This window comes from Zalophus californianus, chromosome 1 (genome assembly GCF_009762305.2).
Source record: "Zalophus californianus isolate mZalCal1 chromosome 1, mZalCal1.pri.v2, whole genome shotgun sequence".
In the NCBI taxonomy this organism is placed as follows: Eukaryota; Metazoa; Chordata; class Mammalia; order Carnivora; family Otariidae; genus Zalophus; species Zalophus californianus.
Window position 1 is genome coordinate 66193189 of NC_045595.1, and position 22224 is coordinate 66215412.

At 49.0% G+C, this 22224-nt stretch overlaps 1 protein-coding gene across 1 annotated transcript in view; it reads left to right on the forward strand.

Annotated features, from left to right (window-relative positions):
• Nucleotides 1-22224, forward strand: part of ITGA9 (integrin subunit alpha 9) — a 337384-nt gene that overhangs the window by 64711 nt on the left and 250449 nt on the right. Inside the window, 4 exon segments of the mRNA XM_027583039.2 lie at nt 500-590; nt 3503-3548; nt 10264-10418; nt 19951-20111. Coding sequence (XP_027438840.2) covers nt 500-590; nt 3503-3548; nt 10264-10418; nt 19951-20111 — 453 coding nt within the window.

The following is a 22224-nucleotide window of genomic DNA, read 5'->3' on the forward strand; positions in this document are numbered from 1 at the left end:
GTGGCATCTTTTCCAGCTAGACACGCTCATTGCCTGTCCACCCAGGGAAAGACTCACATGCATCTCCGAGGACAGGGGTGGTCCATGTTTAGTACATATTTGGGTAGAGAGAGCTAAGGAAAACATGTTCTTAGAATTTCAGCCAGCTCCACCTATGTGGAAATGAAACAGAACCGCTGTTGGAAATGGAAGTAAGCATCTATATCAAACTTCATGTGGCATGTCAAAACATTAGCACATGAGTCTGCGTGGGTTTTTTGTGAACACTGAGCTTGGAAAAATTTTTAAACAATGACATGTAGCTAAGGCAAGTCACAATAACAGAGTGTGTGGTCTTCAACCAGGTGCTAAAAACCCCAGGATCAAATTAGGACTACAGTTTTCTCTTTCCACAGCTTCAGGACCGAGTGTCCAACGGAAGCTGCGTAGAACAGTCATGGGTTCTTATTTACCACTGTGCTCCTATCCGGTGACTCAATTTCCCTATTATCTGTTTCAGAAACTGTCAGGCCAGAAGATAAGTCCAGTTCTGCGGATGTTTGGGCAGTCCATATCAGGAGGCATTGATATGGATGGAAATGGCTATCCTGGTAAGCTGTTTTTCTTTGAAGGCATATGAGATAAACGAAGATAAATGCTGAGTTGGGGTCATTTCCAGTCTGGTTAAGCAGTGGTGACATCTATTTAGGATGAGGAAAATTCCCACAATAGAAGGGGATGCTTTGCCTGGTATTTGATTTTAAGATTTTTTTAAAAGATTTTATTTATTTATTTGAGAGAGAGAGAGAATGAGAGATAGAAAGCACAAGAGGGAAGAGGGTCAGAGGGAGAAGCAGACTCCCTGCTGAGCAGGAAGCCCGATGTGGGACTCGATCCCGGGACTCCAGGATCATGACCTGAGCCGAAGGCAGTTGCTTAACCAACTGAGCCACCCAGGTGCCCCTGGTATTTGATTTTAAGGTGTTGAAGTTTATTTTGGGGTTTTAGAGTGATCTATTCTGAAGAGTTTAGGCACCAAAAGGATGAATTGATTTCAAAAGAAACAAACAAAAAAACAAAAACAAACAGTGATTTCTGTGGTGGCGGCTCTTTCTAATGAAGAAAAAAAAAGCACTGACCACATTAAAAATGATAGCAAAACCTCATGTTTTCCTCGATATTTAAGCATAGAGGCTTCTTACCCTTGAGAAGGGAAAAAGGAGCTGGGCAGCACCTTTCCCACCTCCTAACCCCTGCAAGAGAATTGAAATATTTGGAGCAAAAAAGAAAACCATGCTCTCTCCCTGACGGACAAACCAGACCTTCACCGTTCAAGGCTGGCTGCCTTGTCTTCAGGGTGAATTAATGCCCCGTGGTGGTTGAGGCTAATTGAATAAAAATGTTCCATTTCCCACCTTAATCCCAAATGTTGTCCAGTTTAGGGAAAATGCACTGGGCGGGGGGATGGTGGTTCTTCTGGGGTTTGAAGGGGACGGAGTAGGGCGAGGTGAGGAAACACAGATGAGAATTTGAAAAAATCTGAAATCGTCCTGGAATTCAGGAAACATTTCCCTGGAAATACCGGTCATCTTGCTGTCGTGAGGAAGTATTTCTTTCCACTTAAAATGCCCCGGAAGGACTTCTGAGACCCAGGGCAGTGCCGCATGAGGGCCGTGCATTTGGTAGTTTCTTATGGGCAGCAGTTTTGATCATTTCTTGTGACCTTACAGAGCCAGGAGGAGGGGGTAGGAAAGGGTCAATCCTGAAGCTTTGTTCCTATGGACCCTCATGGGTCTTCTTACGTTGGAGAAAGCAGTTCTTCTTGTTTTGGGTAATTTGTGGCCATCCTGAAATAATACCTGATGTTGGCAAAATTCTCCCACGTGCAGTTCACCTCTTATAGTTAGTGCAGCAGGTGGGTAAAGGTGGGGTATCCCCCACTTGATAAACAAGGGTACCGAGCCACAGAAAACTTAGGGGCCCAGCCAGAGGCCATATCGTGGTAGGCCGAGACGCATGTGCACTATGAGCAGGTGTGTTCACGCTTCATGATGCATGTGAATTTCTTACATTTTTCTCTTTTTTTTTTCAGATTTTTTTAAATTGTTATTTGAGAGAGAGTGAGCAAGCACACGCATTGGGGGGAGGGGCAAAGGGAGAAGCAGACTCCCCGCTGAGCAGGGAGCCCAGTGCAGGACTCGATCCCAGGACACTGGGATCATGACCTGAGCCAAAGGCAGATGGTTAACTGACTGAGCCACCCAGGCACCCCTGAACTTTTTACATTTTTCATAAAAGAAATGACAAATCCCTCAGGTTCTTTTATTTTCAAACATCCAGTCAAATCAAAAAGACTTGGAAAACAGCAAAATTAACGAGCACACCCAAGTGCAGAAATTTAACAGCACTATAATTCATGGATTTGCTGTTTCTTTTTCCTTAATGAGAGCATTGTATAGACATGTGGATTCAGGCTCTCGGATTCAGATGCTTGGTACTGTAAAGTGGTAATGGTCATCTTGCTGTCTTGAGGAAGGACTAAAGACTAAACACCCAGGACTAAGGAGTTTATACTCAAGGGGAAGAAAGGCAGAGAGCTATTGGATGAGTATATACTTCATAAATTAAAGTTATTTAAGAATAAACATTACTGGGACGCCTGGGTGGCTCAGTCTGCCTTCAGCTCAGGTCATGATCCCAGGGTCCTGGGATCGAGCCCCACATCGGGCTCCCTGCTCAGCGGGGTGCCTGCCACTCCCCCCTGCTTGCGCGTTCTCTCTGACAAATAAAATCTTAAAAAAATAATAAACATTACCAGTTAACACTTGTGTCTTGGTTTGTAGTGTACTAAGTATTTCATGAATTTTCTGATTTAAATATGTGATTTAATATGTCAGGTATATTTAAATATTTTAAAAATCCAATATTTAACAACTAATATGTCTAGTAAATATTTAATAGATGTCTGATTTAAATATTAAGAAATATTATCAGTTTTTGAAGAAGACACTGGGGATAATTATGTCCATGGTACAGACAAGGACTCTCTGAGAGACTCTGAGGTCACACAGAGTGAGGGGTAGAGCAGAGATGATTCACATGTTCTACAGAACCTAGAGCTTTTTTCCGGCTCATTTAGTTCTAAGTATCTGTCTCTGTAATTCACTGGTGTCCAAAAGATACATAGTATGAGCCACATATATAATTTAATGTATTCTAGGAAACACGTGAAAAAGATAGAAATAGGTGAAATCAATTTTAAATAATATAAAATTTTTTGAGCTAGTTCATCGTTTTTGTACCAGCCACATTTCAAGGTCTCACCAAGCCACAGCCGGTGATTGGCTGCCACGTGAGTCAGTGTGGCTCTCACTTTTACAAGGTCATCGAATGTCCCAGAGGAAGGCTGTCAGGGGACCCGACCTCAGTGCTGGGCCCCCGTGGCTGTGGACCTTGCCAGGGGGTGGGTGGGCTGGGAGGAGCTTCAGCACATCTCTGAATGCTACGAACTTCTGATTTTCAGATGTAACTATTGGAGCCTTCATGTCTGACAGCGTGGTTCTTCTAAGGTGAGATGCTTTCCTCTTGCTTCCCGGACTCTTCTTCACGGTGGGGGCTGGAATTTGGTGATGGGGGTGGTTGGGGGAGTTATTCCCCCTTAGTCAGCAATTCTCTCCGTCCTGTCCCCGGAGGTGCTCGGGAAGTGGAAATGTGACCTTTCTTTTCTTGTCCTCTTTACACCCTGTTGCAGAGTTTCTAGCTGGTGGGCCTCCAGTGGCTTGCAGCTCTGAGACCGTAGCATCCCTGGGGCTTGGGGTGGCTTCAGCCCTAGGGGTTTTGCCTTTTGCCATGATCAGCTGCTTCATGAATGTGTGTATACTATGTTGTCATTTCCTACGGGTGCCAGGACACTCAGGGGCTCCAAAGCACTGCCTTGTCCCAGCTCTTCATCCCCACCTTGTCAGTCCCCAGATCCCCAGGGGCCGGGAGCCTCCTGCCCTGTGGACAGTACTTCCTGGCCTGTGGAGGCAGAGGTGAGGGATGGGAGCCCTTGCAGCCCATGCAGCCTGAATCTCTCCTACAAATGCTGTGGCCTGCCATCCCACCGTGAACCATCTCCAAGTATTTCTGTCTGTATGAGTCAGAGGAGGTGGAATTACCCTTTGGAGTGGGAGCCAGCTCTTAGGTTTTGTTAATAACGTGATGGCAGAACTTTCTAAAATAGGCCAGTGAGATCTTAGAGCTGGAAGGGGTCCCAGAGGCCATGTAGTTGCACACCCCCAGATTCTTCTCATTCAGCAGCGCCTTCCTCCGAGTCTCTGGCTGCAAAACACCCGGCCTCCTCCTGAGTGAGGTGCCCCTAGGGGTGAGAGCTTAGTAACTTTGGAGGGAACCAGTTAATAACCCGCTAACTCAGGATGTTAAATTGTTAAGGAGGCAGAATTGCCTTGGGTTAAGAGGGTGAACTCCGGGGCCAGCCGGCCTGGGTTCGAACCCCCACTCTGCTGTTGGGAGGCGAGTTTCCCTGGGTGAGTCAGGTAACCTGTCTTTCAGGATTCTCACCTGTTCAACAGGAGAACAGTAGTACTTCCTCACTGGGTCTGTAGAACTCTGTGAGTTAGTACTACATGCAAAATGCATAGAACAGGTAGGTGGTCAATAAATGTTAGCGATTCTTAGATAACTTATGCTAAATTTGCCTCCCTAAAATTCTGCTTCTTGATCCTATATCTTGCATGTAGCAGCCCTTTAGTATTTGATGGTGGCATGCGTGCCCCCCCCCAGGCCGTGACCTCGCTATTGCTATTGCTTTGTGATTGGATCTCTGCTTTCTTCATCCTACCCCGCCCTGTGGGTTGGCCATCTCCTCTCAGGTAAAACAGCTCACGTGGCCTCCAGTGACTGAGGTGACACTTTAGAAGCTGAGCTTACCCACCGTCTGTGTGGTGTCCTTCTCCCCTCTTCGCTGTCCCAAGCAGCTTGCTCCGGCTTGTCACGTTTCCTCTAGAATAAAACACAGTCCCCGGCTCTCGCAGTTGAAAGCAGGTGCTCTTAAAACGCGGAGCATCTGGCTTAAGGGATATCTTGTAGATTCTGCTTTTTCATCATTCTTGTATTTTATCAGCTTCCAGCTGTGAACCTCAGCCCCAAGGGACTTTTCTTTTTCTCTCCTCCTTGGCCTCCTCTGGGAGTTTTGCCCACACGTGGATGGAGACATAAAGCGGGACAGTTCCACAGCAGATGGGAGCCCCAGACCCCAGCCTGGAGTGGTGGCTGAAGCTGGTGAGGGGAGATCATCCAGGGACAAAGGCAGCGTCCTTTGGGTAGAATGCCACGGACTGCTTATCAAGAGCAGAGGCTTTAGGAGAGGGGCTGCTGGGCATGCCTGGACGAGGTGGTCAGCAGAAGGCCCTGATAGCTGAGGGAGGAGTGTGGAGGGATGAGGAGATCAGAGATCCATTCCCTCATTTGTTCAGCTAATATGGTTGACCTGTGGTGCTCAACTACGTGTCGGATCCCAGGTGCACCTCGCTGAACAACTATACAAGTAACTAATACAACCAGTGTTTGCTAAGTGCCTACCACATGTCAGGCACTGCTTAGGCTCCCACACGTGTAACTCTTTCTGGTTGTTTTTGTTTCTTCTCTTCGTATTGGGGTACAATTTGCATACAGTGGAGCCTGCTGATTTAAGTATACTGCTTGATGAGCTTTAAGCAGCGTACACGCGTGTGTAACTGCCACCGCCGTTAAGATAAATAACAATTTCCATCACCCCAGAAAGTTTCCTCCTGCCTCTTCCCAGTTATGTCCCCTCCTGACGGACAACCGTCGGTCTGATTTTCATTGCTGTAGATCAGTTCTGCCTGGTCTAGTTTTTCACGTAGATGGAAGTATGTAGTACCCACTGTCTTGGTTCTGGCTTCTTTCACTTGGTACAATGCGTTTGAGATTCACCCGTGCTGTTGTGTGGTGTTCATTTCTTTTTCCCCTTACTGAGCAGTAGTCCGTTTACTGAATACCCTGTAGTTTGTTCTTCTGTTCTCTTGTTGATAGAACATAGTTTTTTTTTGAGGGGGGAGAGGAAGAGGAAGAGAGAGAGACTCTTAAGAGAATCAACCCTGAGATCATGACCTGAGCCAAAATCAAGAGTCGGAGGCTTAACTGACTGAGCCACCCAGGCGCCCTGATAGAACATATTTTAATTCTTAGTTTTCTTAACAACTCCATGACCTAGATATTATTACCGTTGTTCCCATTTTATGGATGAAGAAACCAAGTGACATTGAAGTTCTATTAATTTTAAAAAGGAGATAATTATAGATTGTGGTCAGTGCCATGAGGATGATAAAGCAGGGTTATGTGGTCAAGGGCACCTGCCCACCTCAAGCTCAGCAGAGAGGGCCATATAGTCCTGTCGGAGGTGGTGGTGTGAAGCCAATGGTGCCCTTGGCTCTGGCAGGTCGAGAGAAGTGAGGTGCGGAAGTCAGATCGCTGTGGGTGGGAGAGAGAAGGAGAAGCAAGAAAACAGATGGTGAAGTTTGACTCTTTTCCAGAAGCTTGGCTACAGAGGAGCAAATGGGATTGCCAGGTGGCTCAGAGATTAGGCTAAGAGTCTTTGAAACTACTCCTGCTCTCCTGGGTCCTTTCCTGTCCGCAAGAATCCGAGGCGGTCACCTTTAGCTTCACCTTCATCCATACAAACCTTGCCCTGACCCCACTCCTGCCTTGGGGCCTGACGAGACAGGGGGAGAAGGGGACATGGATGAATGGGGGTTGAGGGGGCAGAGGGAGGTGGGACGCGCTGTATAGGCTGCGGGTGGCAGGGACCTGATCTTTGAGCCAGGCCCCAAGATTGGAGCAGGCCCAGGGCAAGGTTCAGCGTGAAACATGGGTGAGGGTGACCACCTCAGGTATCTTCTGGGAGCAGGGAAGGCAAGCTGGGGGCCCCTTAGAGAGGGCCAGGGAGGAACAGGCAGAGGGACTGCTGAGCATGTCTATAGGGCCGGGAAGGCTGGTCATCCACAGTGGCATCTGTTGATAAGGTGCTGGACGTGGCTGAACGACTGTGGACAAGAAGGTCTGGAGATGTCAGCTGGCTAAGCTGGGGGGCATCCCGGGCATGGCCTAACTGACCAGCAAGTTAGATAGACTTTGAGTCCCCTCAGAGTTTGGATGGGACCAGAAAAAGAAACTAAGGATATGCGTGCACGTGAAACACACCATGCCCACTCTGACGTATCCTCCAGAAGAGAGTCCAGATGTGTACGGGCTTGAAATCCTTTGGGCTGCCGCGAAGAGAACACCTTACTGCAGGTGGCTCTAAGTACATAGACATTAGTTAGCTGCCTGGAAGAAATGGCTCCAGGGCTGGTTTAGTAGCCTCCATCTTCCCCGGGGGGTGTAGGCTCTCAGTCTGTCCACTCGTGTCTGTCCCGTAAGCAGCACTGCCCCCGCAGAAGGGTGGGGTGAGGGAGCGATACCCCATCAGAGGGCATCCTGACTGGTTTTACCTGGGAGTAAATACAGGCGAAGTGCAGATCTACCTTGACTTATGTGGTGATGAACCCATCATAAATTGAAAATATCCTAAGTGGAAATGCATTTACTACCCCTGACCTCCTGAATGCCATCACTTAGCCTGGCCTACCTTAACTGTGCTCAGAACAACTTGCTTCTGCCTACAGTTGGGCACAATCATCTAGCACAAAGCCTATTTGGTAATCAAGCATTGACAATCTCATGTAAATGATTGAATACTGTACCTAAAATGACAAACAGGCCACGCAGGTACAGAAAGGGTGTCAGTGTATGGGGCATTCACCCTCGTGATTGGTGGCGGAGCCCAGGAGCTGTGGCCCTGGGCCAGCGTCACCACACAATCATCCCACATAGCACCAGCACGGGGAAAGATCCAGATTCAGAATTCAAAGTTCGGTTTCTACTAAGTGCACGTCACCTGATCATAAGGTTCAAAAATCGTTACGTCGGACCGTGATTAAGTCGGGGAGCATCTGTATCAGAATGTGAACTGTCAGAGCCATCAGAAAGAAGTATTCTAGCTACCAGCTTTTTAAAAATCAAGTCTTGGTGCTGTCCTTAGGTGCCCCTTTGCTTTTCTCACTGAGCCTGGCACCTCTGCAGGCAGGACTGCGGGCTGGCCCCACTCTGCCCTCGCTGATTTTGCGCTCTCAGATTAGCTGGGGAGGGCAGGGCCTGTGTGAGGGTGATAGGCTCCTGGTGCTGTGCCAGCCAGTGAAGTTCAAAGGAAGCAATGAGAGAGTTTAGGAAAGATTTCTGGGCTTTCCCTGGTCCAAAAACAATTCTTGGAATTGACACAGGTTCAAGGGCCTGATCTGACTGATGTTGGTGAGACATGTGCTTCTGAAGGTCTTTGTCCTCACCTCAGAGGATTCTGTGTTGACAGCCTCCATCGACATCAGTTTGCCAGTCTGCCCACCCTGCCTTCCTCTGCAGGGCCCTGCTCTGAGCAGGGACCAGGTAGCCTCCCCGACACGGCGGCCCCTGGGATGGTGGGAGGGGGTGAGGCCTTTCTTCCATGCGGTGACCTGGCAGGATGTGCCCTGGGCAGGGTGGAGGCTCTCACAGTGTAGAGACCAGCTCTCCCTGGTGCCTCTGTCTGTTTTGTGAAACTTTGGGCACTCCTGTGGTTTTCAATCCCTGGGCCTGGAGTGAAATTGGCACCCATTTAATAAATCACCTCGGGTTTTTGAACACCTATCCTGAGGCTGTCGGTGATGAATTTGCCGGGGTCCTAGCCGTTGAGGGGCCCGAAGGCTGGTGGAGCAGGTGTGGAACTAGACAAAGACCTTAATCAGTAAGTGAGGTGAGATGTGAAGCTAGTGCTGGGGACGTGGAGGGGGGCATCCAACTGCCAGGGTTCTTGGAGGAGACCTCCCAGGAGAGGGAATGTAAGCTGGCTGTGGAAGGACCCCGGCGCTTTATAGAGTGTCCGTTGGCGTCTGTAAAAACACGTTGACCAGGAGCAGAGTATTTGTTTTCTGTGTTATTTATAGCATCTTCTAAGGATGAACCCATAAGGAAATTGGAAGGCCAGGACCTTGGATTTCTTTCAGGCACTGCTGTTGTCTGATGTCTGTTGGCCTTACAGCTGGATTTGCTCTGGGAGACCCACAGTTCCCTTGTACTTGTCACAACTCTTCTGGTCTTGACCCACGTCCATGGCAGTAATGAAACTCTCCCCCCCCCCGCCCCCGGCCATGTGTCTCCTTCCTTCTCTCTTTCCCCGAGGTTTTCCTTAATACTGTCTTCTCTGAGAGTTGTATTCCTTTTTCCCCATCTGTTTTCTCACCGTGGGCGCTCTTCGGGGTCATTGTACACAAGGGAGGTCATTGTTCTCAAGCCACTAACGCCCCTTAATCTTGTTATATCACCCCAGTGGCATGAAGGCCAGGGCTTCCTAGAGGTAAAAGGGTCTCTTTGTGAGGCTGGAGGGGAGGTTAAGGCACAGCTTAGGTGAACCGTCCCTGAGCAGGTGTTTGCAATGGGAGCAGAATGCCTGAGTCATTATCAGGTTTTGTGGGCTGACCCTGGGGATCCACGGAAGGTGCCACAGGGATGCAATGCATCTATCAAGCATGGGGTGGGAGGTAGTGCTGGTGGTCCGTGTTGGTGATAAGGGATGCAGATGTTTATAGGGTTTCACTTGCTCCTGAGGCCGGGTGGGTTGATTCCTTCAGCTCTGAAGTACTTTGCTGTTACCAGCTGGGACTCTGTTAATCAAGTTCTTTTAGAAAAATGCTTCATGAATTGCAGGGAGGAAATGAAGGGGGGAGGTTTAACCCACTGGATGGGACTGGAATTCTGCACTTCATGCTTACAGAGACAGTAAATGCTCGGGAATTCCCGATGATACATCTATTTCTCAAGTCCTGGCATCTGCTGTAGGAACTCCTCTTAAATATATTACTATCTTCCTAATAAAATGAAAATCGGAACTTAATTGGTGAAATTTTAAATAATCACCCAACATCTGGTGGTTCATTTATGGCTTCAACCAGATGTGTTTTATTAACAACTTACTTGCCTTTATTATTAGGAAGCTAACCATTAATTTATTAGGAAATAAGCGACTTCTAAAACCAGGAAAAAAGTCTTTACAGGGCACATTGGCCCCTCTCTCATTGGTTATTTCATGCTTTAATTAAATGCAAAGCTGAAGGCCTAGTATTTCTCTTGCTGGGTTAGTTCTTGTTTGGTTCCGAGAGCATGACTAAGTCACCTCCCTCTCTTGACGCGCAGGGCGAGACCTGTCATTACAGTGGATGTCTCCATCTTCCTCCCAGCCTCCATCAACATCACGGCGCCTCAGTGTCACGATGGGCTGCAGCCTGTGAACTGCCTCAACGTCACCGCCTGCTTTAGCTTCCATGGCAAGCACGTTCCAGGAGAACTTGGTAATGAGCCACTGAATTAGGGCTCGGGATGGCCATCTTAGCTGGAGTGGGCTTGTGGCCACTGAGGGATTCTTCTGGATCCTTTGCTCTCACTATGCATTCTGGCTGGTTTTGCAGGCAGCAGACGCACAGGCCAGACACCCTTTCCCTCTGCGGTTCCTGCTTTTTTCTGCTTCCTGTAGTTTCCCAGTTTAACATAACCTCCAGCTCTAGAACAAATAATATTTGACCCCAAGCATCCTTTCCCCACATGTGTGACCGGACTGAAACCTCACTGGGCTACAGGTGTCACAGGCCAGTGGGACTTGTGGAAAGGTAGTGACTGGAGCCTGGCCCTTACAGAACATTCCATTCAGTTAGAAAAAAGAGGTGGTGGGTCTTTGGAGGCTTCCCCTGAGCCCACGACACCAGCCAGATGTCAGGGCCTTAAGCCCTTTACTGTGGAATCTGACACCAGGGATGGATGGTGGGATGGGGATGCTGAGTTTTATGAAGGCTTAGACTTACAAAAGAGGGGGAGCTGCTTTGTCAGCTTCAGATGATTGAAAAGAGACAACTGGCCCTGCTGTTTTCTCTGGCTGGGGAAGGCCAACTTGCTAGCCCAACTCCAGAGATCCAATCCCTGGATCAGGATAGGATCAGTGTGGAGTAGAACTCAGTGTGTGGTCACTTGAAGGAAATGAATCTGGAACATTCATGCAGATTAATAGGTACTTTGTTTTTACTTGAAAGGCTGATTTAATAATAGAAAATAGAATTCTAGGAAAATTAAAAAAAAAAAAACCCACAAAACAATAAGGACCTGGACTTACTGCCTTTCTTAGACATTCTTAGAGTCAAGTGTCTCCCTTCCCTATTTCACAGTGTGGTCCCTGGACCCAGCAGTACCAGCATCCTCTGCAGAATCTCAGGCCTTGCTCTGTGTCTCAGAATCTGCATTTTAACAAGATCCTACAGGATCCGTGTGCACATTTATGTTTAAGAAGCGCTTCTCTGAAGCGCGTGTGTGTGCTGGTCCATTTCTCAGCTGTACCTTGAAAGCTGTACATTATTTAACAGTGTGCTAATCCTTCTAGGCTAATGGTCTCATTGATACTTCATCTTTTTTTTTTTTAAAGATTTTATTTATTTATTTGACAGAGAGAGACACAGCGAGAGAGGGAACACAAGCAGGGGGAGTGGGAGAGGGAGAAGCAGGCTTCCCACAGAGCAGGGAGCCCGATGTGGGGCTCGATCCCAGGACTTTGGGATCATAACCTGAGCCGAAGGCAGATGCTCAACGACTGAGCCACCCAGGTGCCCCTCACTGATACTTCATCTTGATCTTCAGGTGGATTGAATAAGTTCAACAATCAAATCTTGAACTTGTTCCTAGAGATTTCTTTTAAAAAAAAACTTAGAAATTTCAAAACTGAATGTAAATATACCAGGAACGCAGGGCTTGGTTGGTGAGAAAGGACTAACAAACGTTTTATGTAGAGCCCAGTGAGAAAAAGACCATGCTCAGTGAGAAAACTACTTGCTCAGGATCACATGACTGTTGGTGAAGCCAGGAGTTGAATCCTGGTTTGATGATACTTAGTTTTGCTTTCCAAAACTATTTCTCATCTCCTCCCTAATTATTTTAAGATATCAGACTCTAGGGAAAAATTTTTTTCTATTGGTCCTAGAACTCCTATGTCCTTTGCCTAATTAGATGGTGTGTCTTCTATCAAATACCAACTCATGATGTAGTTGGACTCCATTAAAAAACATTATAAAAGAATTGTTGAGCTGAAGGTTTACATTGGTGTGCATAAAAATAAGCAGAACTATTCTATAACTCTAAAATAAGCAAGTGATTAATAGTTCATGTGTGTGTTCATTTGACAGATGTTTATTGTGTGCCTGGGTGTGCCAAGCATATCCTCATGGAGTTTCGAATGGGAATTACAGAGTTTCTATTATTTCGATCCTGAGCAGTGTACACAGTTTCCAGGCTCTTTAATGACATCACTGTGGTGGTAATGAAGGTAATTTGGAAGAGTAGGAACAGACGAGAAGAAACCCAAGATGCCAATTTTGAGCAAGGGGGATTTCAGAGCATAAGACAGGTGGTAGAGTGAACTCTGATTAGAAGGTTTGTGGGCTGAGCCAGGAGGAGATGTGGGTGTCTTCTCATGCTGCTCCACACCAGTGGGCCTTCTGGGCCCCGGTCACTGGGGCCCCTTTCATTGACCTCTAGGCAGAATTATAATGAAGGCTAGGTTTAACCATGACCCCTGAAGAGTCGGGGAGTTTCATGAGAAACGGGCGGTTGGGTAGCACACCGTACTGCCCCTAGTGGGCAGTGTGGAGCAGGCGGGCTACCGCCCATGTGCAGGTGGTGGACTCTGAGTGGCAGCACACTCTCCCACTGAAATCAAACATCCCTTTACAATCTAAGTGGTATTTCTCCATATTTATTTAAGATTGAGGCTTACAGATCATGATAACTGGGGAATTTTGGTATCAGTGGGGCAGTGCAGAAAATTACCCATCCCATTTTTTTTTTTTGTCCTCCCCTGGCATTCAGGGAAAGGTGCTAGATCTCCATCTCTGCAGAAATCTGGTAAAACATGAGCTGACAGTGGAATATGGTGAGACCTGAGGAGGGGAGAATGGGCAGCTGTTATGGAAATGTGATAGAAATCAGGGGAGTGACAGGTAGTTCGTGGGGGTCCAGCTGCGGTGGGGTGTCCCTGGGGTCCGGCATAGAAGGCAGTGCCTTAGCTCTGCGTGATCAGGAAGATCAGGTCCCTGGTCTCCGGGTAGTGGAGGGTGGGGGCACTGCCACCCTCCACTGTCTTCCAGGCTCAGCGTCATTGCCCAGGCTTCTGTGTTGGGAACCCAAGGCCGGGGCTCTGGTGATGAGCCTCCCTCTCTCCCAGTGCTGCAGAGGAGACTGCGTGGTGGTGGGTTTGGCCACGGAATGCCTGGCAAGTGAATGTCCGCTTGGTGCTGACCTTCCAGGCCCCTCTCCGTGTCTGCATGTCCGGGGCTGAGCTGTGTCCATCAAGTGGCTGCATTGGCTCGTGTGGCTGGCACAGTGCAACCAAGAAGCACCAATGTGTGCTGGGTACTTCTGAACAGCTGTTGGAAGCATTTTCTATCTGCTGACATCTTGAGCCATGGGACCTCCCCGGGGATGGTTGGGGGAGCCATAGATGCTTTATGCTACTTACAGTCTGGCCTCTTTGGTTTCTTCTCTCTGGTAGGACCTGGTAGGGACGGGACTCCATTCTCCTCTTCGTTTTCTGCTTTAGCAGTGGAAAACCACAGCTCCCACCTGGTGTCTGGGGTGTTCGGGGCCAGCTGATTTGCCAAGCCGCTGGAGGGGCAGCTGTGGCCTCTGGCAGGACTGTGGGAACTCCAGAGATTTTCTGTAGGGGGTGACTCTGCCATGGCCCCTGGAATGGCAGGATCCAGTTAGGAAAACAGAAACCAGTTATTCTGACAGAATTTAACATTGGGAATCAGGAAAGCAGGTCACAGAGGACCTGGTAGTCGCTGACTTCTGGGTTAGCACCAGGGCGTCTCACAGTGTGGTCCCCAGTCCAGCTGCAAGCACAGCATGTGGGAGTGTTAGAAATGCACATTCTAACCGAATCAGACCCTGAGGGTGGGGCCTAGCAACCTGCTCTTCAGCAAACCTCTGGGTGACTGAGACTTGAGAACCGCTGGTCAAGTGGACAAAGGGGAAAAAAAGTCACACTTGGGGTGATCAGAACCTAGAAACATGGAGAAGGGACGCTGCAGATCTGAGAACTCAACCTTCGTGGGGAGGGGGCAGTAACTAGAGGTGCCAGTGTCTCCGAGGGGTGCAGTGGGGAAAAAGCTGCAACTGGTATTAACTGCTGTTGGAACCAGCTTCTGGGAAGACTGTTGCCAGGTTAAGCTGATAGGAATAGGAAGCAGGCAGGAAGATGCAGTCCCTTCTCCCTCCACCAGCCTCCCTCCAGCTGTCCATCTGAGTCGAGCCTCCCACAGAACCACTGGCAAAGCAGCAGTGAGGTGTGCTGAGCCCCAGACCCAGCCTCGCAGGGCAGGGTGGGTTGGGAGCTGAGAGACAACAGCTTCAAGAACCAGCCCAGCAAGTAGCCAGTCACATGGAGTTACTGATGTACCTGCTGGGTCATCAACCAACAAATAGCTATTAAGTTCTTAAGAGTGCCAGACTATGCGCTCCCTGGGCGCAGAGCAGAGGCCAGGCCAGACAAAGCCCTGGCCCTCAGGAAGCTTGCATTCTGCAGGGAGGGAGGCAGATGCAAACAGCCAATGCTCCCCCACTCACCCTGTGGATGTGTCCAGGGCCCCTTTGTGTGGTAGGCCCTCTGTTCTGTGCTGCGGTGCAGGCACATGTCCAGCTGCAGCGGTTCAAAGAACAGATTTATAACCCATTTCACCAAGCAGTTTAAAACAAGAGTTCCGCCCATCCCAAATCTTATTAATCACTTCATTCTTGGCCTGGGAGGCAGCTTGCCACTCCTCGGAGCCTCTTGGCTGCCGTAAGTAAGGGTGGTGAATGTGTGCCTGGTTCTGCCCCTTCCCCACGGGGCTGAGCCTCTACCTACTTCCTGGCCAGGCTAAAGCCTAAATGTGCTTCTTAGTCTCTGAAGGCTAGGGTTTGAGCCAGCAATTATGGACTCTCACCAGATGCTAAATGAAAACCAGGGAGGGATGAGCCCTAAATGGTTGTTTTGGGCTCTGATCTGGCACCCCTTGTTTCCATGGCTCTTGGAGACTTCTGGACAAGCCGTGGAGCCTAGGTCCTGAGACATGGCACCAGGTCATCCAAGCCAGTAGCAGAAGTAGGGTCCAAACCAGGAGACTTGTCCCCAGACCCTTCCTCTGGCTTTGGGGGTGGGGTACATTTCCACTCCAGAGAGCATTCACACACACACAGCATTCTCCGAGCTCCTTGTGGTCTCTTGAGAAGCATGGAGATGGGATAATGAGGCAAATCCATATTATATGAGGCATGGGGTAACCTAATGTAAATAATTACCACCTCGTTCCTTTGTGGGGTGGGGAGCAAGCTTAGGAGAGCTAGTAAAGGGGGAAATATCCTTGTCCCCCCTTCTCTTGGGAGACTCTAAGGGAAGCTCAGTAAGTCTGGAAGGAGGATTTATTTATTTATTTACTTTTTAATTTATTTGACAGACAGGAGAAAGGGAACACAAGCAGGGGGGAACAGGAGAGGAGAAACAGGCACCCTGCCGAGCAAGGAGCCCAATGCGGGGCTCGATCCCAGGACCCCGGGATCATGACCTGAGCCAAAGGCAGACGCTTAATGACTGAGCCACCCAGGCACCCCTAGAAGGAGGATTTATTAGTAGAATTTCACAGCTGAAATCATGTTGTGATGGAGAATGAGAATGAGTCAAAAACTTGCTGGGACCGACCAGAGCTCAGTTGATGCAAGACAGCTGGCTCCCTCCTGGCCCAGGCTAGTATGGGGGGCCCTTGGGAACCAGCTGGGGGCAGAGAGAGGAGAAGGCTGCAACATGACTTGCGGCTGGTCAGCTTTTCCATCAACATGACATCATTCGACATGGCATGGACACAAGCTGCCAGAAGGAAAACCTGAAGATGTGGGCTGTGTGGTGGGATCAGGCGCTAATCAGAACCAGCACCCTCCCCGGCACGGGGGCTGGCTGGCCTGGCTTGCATTAGGGACAGCCACCCTCTCATGGGGCCAGGCTGCTAGAGCATGCCAACTGATTGGCTGCTTCTCTGGCATCTCTTCCACTTCTTAGGGGCTCCCTTTCAGACACTCCTGGGGTAGGTACTGTTTAAAACTGCCAGTTGAACTCGGGGCTCCAGAATGGTCTGCACTTCTTGCCGCCCCGACAAATATGAGACCCTCCTCACTCAGGCTGGGCTTCCTATCATGAGTGTCCGGGTGGCTTTCTTCTTGAAGAGAAAGTGTGATATGGAACCGACTTCTTTTTGTGTGATTAAAAATGTCAAAGTAAATTTTAAATCAAGGAGAAGCATTAAGCAGGCAGTTACAAAGATGAAAAGCTTCCAAAATGATTATGCTTGGTGAACTGGATAATTTGGCCAGTCTGTGATTGTATATTTTAACATTTTAGAAAAATCTGATAGGGGAACATGTTGGCATGCCCATGCTCTGCTCCGGAGCAGAGCAGTGGTTGTGTTCCTCAGCTCAGGTTCTAGTAACTATGAGTTGTTTCTGTCCTCTTTTCAGTTGTCTGAGGGATATATTGGGTCAGAGATTCTACAGTGAGATGGGGTGTTACAGGACTAAAGTGGTGTTTGAAAAGTATCCAGCACAGTGCTTGGCACACACTGAAGGCTGAATCTGTTTCCTTTACCTGACCTGCCCCATCTTAATTCAAATTCTCCCAGAAGCAGAGCCTGAGTCAAGGATTTGGTGCACATGGTTGATTCAGGCTGTGATCGATCCCAGGAAGCACCAGTAGGAAAGTGAGACAGGAGGGAAGGAAGCTGTGTCAGTCAGGGTTCTGCAGAGAAACAGAACCAATTGGATGTGTGTATATTGATGTTATAGTTTGGAGGCAGCCTGAAGTCAGAATTCCTTCTTTGGGAGGGACTTTAGTCTCTTTCTCATAAAGCCTGCAAATGATTAGATGAGGTCCACCCACATTATGGAGGGTAATCGGCTTTATTTGAAGTCTCCTGATTTAAACATAATCTCATTTAAAAATACTTTTGCAGGGGCACCTGGGTGGTGCAGTTGGTTAAACATCCAGCTCTTGGTTTCGGCTCAAGTCATGAACTCAGGATGGTGAGATCGAGCCCCACGTTGGGCTCTGCGTTCAGTGTGGAGTCTGCTTGAGATTCTCTCTGCCCCTCTCCTTCTGCTCCTCCCTGAGCCTCCCTGCCATGCTCTGTCTTACTAGAAAAAAATCAGCGACTCTTTAAAAAAATAAAAATACCTTTGCAGTGACATCCAGATCGGGTACTGCAGCCTACTCAAGTTGACACATAAACCAGCACAGCAGCCAAACAGAAGGTGTGTTGTTGTTGAATCCTGCTGGGGAACCCTGACAGTCCATGTGGAGCACCCTTCCTAGTTACCCCACCCAAGGAATGAGGAGCTGGGCTCCTGCAGTACTGAGGTCTGCTGCAGAGACTTTGGTTCTCTGGCACTTCTGGTCTGCCATGCATGTGGACAGAGCCACCAGAGAAGGCTCTCAGGAAAGGAGGTACAGGTACTAGCAGTTACAAGTTGGGCTGGACAGCAGAGAAATGGTACAAGCCAAGAGGGTATGGGTGGGTCACTGATCCTATCTGTTCTGTCTTCCTGTGATCATTTCTACCCTGGCTTTCTCTGAGCTCAGCTAGCTCATCACTGGCAAGAGGGCTCACACCCTCTGTTCTCCCCATGCCCACCCTTCCCAAGGGAGGGAAGCTCTTGCACCCGGGAGGAAGGCCAGGGAGTGGGCCACTCAACAGCTACCATGTTGGTTTTGCCTGGCTCAACTTCCAGCAATGTCCCTCTCTGGCTCTGGACTTGCTAAACAGAACTTGGAAACACAAACCATATATACCTATCCTTTCTTACTCTTTGGCTGTTGCTCAGGGAAATTGTCATGAGTAGAAAGTAAATGGGCCAGAGTTCAGTTCTGGATCACTGCATGTGTTGGGTTCTGCCATCTGGGCATTCAAAAAATGTAAAAAGTGCACCAAGAACCAGTGTGGTAGGAATAGCCCTACACTGGAGGTTAGGAGGGTTCTAGACTCAGCTCTGTGGTGGATGGCCCTCTGGCCTGGAGCAAGTCTGGCTCCCTTTTGGGGCCTCAGTTCCTCATCTGAGAAATAAAGGTTTTGAGCCAGATGGGCCCCTGAAGCTTTGACGTTCTATGTGTCTGCCCTGTTCCCTGGTGTCGCCAAAGGAGCCGGTGTGTAACTCTCGTCTGGGCTCCCGTGTTTTCTCTGTCACGTTACTTTCCCACAGGCATTCTTCTTCATTATATTGCCTTCATTTATCCGGGTCCCAGGTCCCCGGTGACCCAGCCTCGCCTTGGCAATCAGCTGTTTGCTGAAGTAAACAAGTTAAGGCAGACCGGCCCTTGCTGACCAGGAATCCGCCAGCTCGGCATGGCAAGATCCCTGAGATGGCAGAGGCCCAGGAAAACCATTAGACGCATCCAAAATATACCCTGTGGCAGCTGCAGAAGGCCTGTCCTGGTCACTTTCCTCCCTCCTGGCTTGGACCTCCCCTGGGGGCTGATTCCTTTGATGTTATTAAAAGCCGGAGCCACCCCTACTGCCTTGCTTCATATACTTAATGTGGGCAGGTGTGGGCTGCTCTTTACTGGGGCAAGAACCCAGCTTCCAAGGGGCTGGTTTGTGGAGACAGGGTCATCTGTTTTCCCATGGCTCTGCAGCCTCGTCTGGGCATTTGGGGGGACAGAATGTTTTCTCTCTCTCACTATAAATGCCACATTCCCCTGAATCCACAAAGCAGTTAAAAAATAAAAAGGGTCCCCGAGGGCTGATCTCTGCTGTGGTACAGAAAAGCAGTGAAATAGGTCTATTGACACTAACGCCCTACTTGCCTAATGAAGCACATTGTTGTAGGGTGACTGATTGACTCTGAAATTATGAAAGTAAGACCTTTTGTGTTCATCCAATGTGCATCCTGTATTGTGACCTTTTTTAAGTTTCAGATTGTGTCCCGGTAGGTTCTGCTTTTCCTGACATTACGTGTTCAGGAATAGGTGAGGAGTTTTTCTCCTCAGGAGTGCAGCTCAGTGCGCCTGACCACAGGCCTCACAGTGCTCATGATTCTGTTCAAATGATAGACGCTATAATATACGCGATCCGTATACTCAGCTCCCTGGGAATAAAGTCAGCTTTAGCCTCGGTCTGAGTTTCCGTGAGCGCCATGAGGGCAGGGCTTTGTGGGGCTGTTTCTGTTGTGGCCTCTGAGGGTAAACAGGGAAGAGCAGGGCTTTTCTCCCCTGTGCCCGGAACAGTGCCTGGCACATAGTCAGTGCTCGGGGGACGTGATGTTACATGGTCCAAGGGATGTCACGGTCATAGAGCACAAGTCAACATCTGGGAATTATTGGGTTAATTGCTCCCTTGTGTTAGGCATATATCCCATTGCTTTATAGAAATCGGGACTATGTGCAGCCGTGATAATTTCTGCAGTTTCTAGTAATATTCTGTAGGTTCACCTTGGTGTGAAGGACGCCAGCTGTGCTGCTAATTATTGATGTGTACCTTGGTGACTCAGTGGGTAACTCAGGGGATTTAAGACAGGGAGAGCCATGACATGTGATACACAGAGCATCACCGGGAAGGCAGGGGGCAGCCTGATTGTCTCTCGATTCTGTGAGGATGCTGGCTGTGTGCTTCTCTCCAAGAGGGTGTTGACTTGGGCTGCAGCCCTCGGTTGCAGTGGGGAGGCAGGTAGCATTACCAAGTGTGCTTGTGAGCCTGGGAGGGGGGAGCGCAGGTGGCCTTGTCCCCACACGTGAGTCCTTGCTGACGTCTTGACCTTATTTATCGGCAGGCCTCAATTACGTTCTGACGTCTGATGTGGCCAAAAAGGCAAAGGGCCAGCTGCCCAGGGTCTACTTTGTGTTGCTGGGAGAGTCCGTGGGTCAGATCACAGAGAAGCTGCAGCTGGTCCACATGGAGGAGACGTGTCATCACTACGTGGCCCACGTGAAGGTCAGTCCTCCCTTTTCTTCTCCAGCTTTGATCTCTGGATATTCATTGAGAACTAGTGGAAGCTACTTTTATTGTGTGTTATGTATGCTCTGACTTCGAACATTTTATTTCACAAGGAGGGGAACATTCGTTTCTTCTTTTCAAGTTGGAGTCTGACAGCCGTTTTATTTTTCTTACTGTGCTGGTCTCAGCCTCTAAGGGGAGTTATGGTGGGCCAGGAGACCAGTGACACTCCCTGACCTTGACTTGTCCTTTTGGGAGGCTTCTTATCCCCTTCCTTCTTTTGAAGCTCTGTGGTCTTCTCAGAGGAGAGCCGTAGAAGTCCATGTGTCTGGGTCTGCAGGGGTGCTGGATCGCACTGCACCTGATGGCTTTCTCAGTGGTCCATTACATGTTAGCTCATAGTGTCATGGTTAAGGCGTTTTAAAACTAGTAGGATTCGGTTTTTATCCTTTGATTACTTTCTGTTTATTTTAGGAGTGCTTTTTTTGGCCCCCTTTCCTTCTCACTCTAAATAAACTTTCAAATGTTTTTTCCCTCTTGAGATTGTTTGTTAAATACACTTTGCTGCTAATTCAGGAGGCCAGGCTTTGATTAGCTCCAAAGTGGCCCCTGCGTAGACAGGTGCCGACAGGGTGGGAGTCCTGGTGGTGCCCAATGCTGCCGGAATAGCCAGGCATCAACGCACAGGCAGAGAGCCCAAGAGATAGAAGGACCCCCATGAACCCACCACATGGTGCATACAACGCATGTGGCTTTTGGAGTAACACAGACCTGGTGTGTGTCCAGCTGGATGAGTACTTTGACCTCTGTGTGTCTCCGTTTCTGCACCTCTGAGATGGGCACATGTACTGAAAGGACCTTGCATGGAGTCTGACCCCCAGCAGGCATTCAGCATTATTATCTGTTTGGGCCATATGTAATTGCCAATACTCTAACATTCTTGACTTAGGAAAATGGTATTTTCGTGTAGTTCAACCTAATATTAGCCAGTGGCTTTCTGGGTGATAGTAAAAATAGTCCCCGGATTAGAATCTCATTCCGTTATTGAGTTGTTAGTGCTACAGCAGGAGAGTAACAGCTGCTTCTGGATTGTATATTGAGAAATGCCCCTCACATCCATGGCACTTGGTCTGGCCTAGAGCCCATGAGTCCATGCCCCTGAGATGCTTTTCCTGCTCTTTGCCAGGACTCGTGCTGGGGCCTGCCCAGACCTCTGCCCTATGGCCTGGTGAAGGCCATTTATAAAGGGGCTCATGCTTCTGTTAAGCCAACCAGCCACTCGCATCTCTAGGTCTTAGATTACATTGGCTCATGTGTGCCCTTGGGGATGTGAGGCTGCCCAGGACAGGCTCACATCTGAACACTGCAAGACCTTTAAGTGCCTGTGCTTGTGTCTCCATACTTCCCAGAGGTAGGGCATCTTCCCTCGGGCTTCCTCATGCTGAGTCTCTTCCACAAACGCTTTCCTTCAGGGCTCTTGGCGACTTGACTTCTAACTTTGGCTGAGGGGTTGCCCTCCGTGTCATGGCCTCAAGATAGGGCCCCAAAGAGCCTGCAGGCCTTTGCAGATGCACTCAGGGAACAGCAGTAATGAGGTACTGGCCAGAGGCGGGGCTGTTTTTGCGGTGGCCTCTGGGGGTAAACAGGGGAAGAGCAAGGCTGCCCGAGGCTGTCGGTCGTGCTACTTCCGGATAGCCAGGGCTGCCAGAGTTTAGCAAATAAGCATAAAGCCTTCCTCATTAAATCCAAAAATCAGATAAACAGCGAATCATTTTTCTCATAGAAGTGTGGCCCAAAGAGTGCATGGGATATACTTAACACTAAAAATGATTTGTTTTTTATAGAAATTCAGATTTAACTAGTCATTCTGTTGGAAGATTCAACCTTTCTGATACCCTTCACCCCACAGTTTGGCACTTCTCCATTTGATCAAAACAGGGTTGACGGGGGTTCCCTTCCCCTGGGTGAGCCACACAGCCCCCAAAGGGGCCAAGTGGGAGCGCTGACTCTGGAGCCTGTGGGGCAGCTGGTCCGCAACAGATCCCCATGCCCACGCTTGCTCCTTGGTGCCTGGGATGCCAGGAGATCTATGCTCACAGGCCCTGAGAGC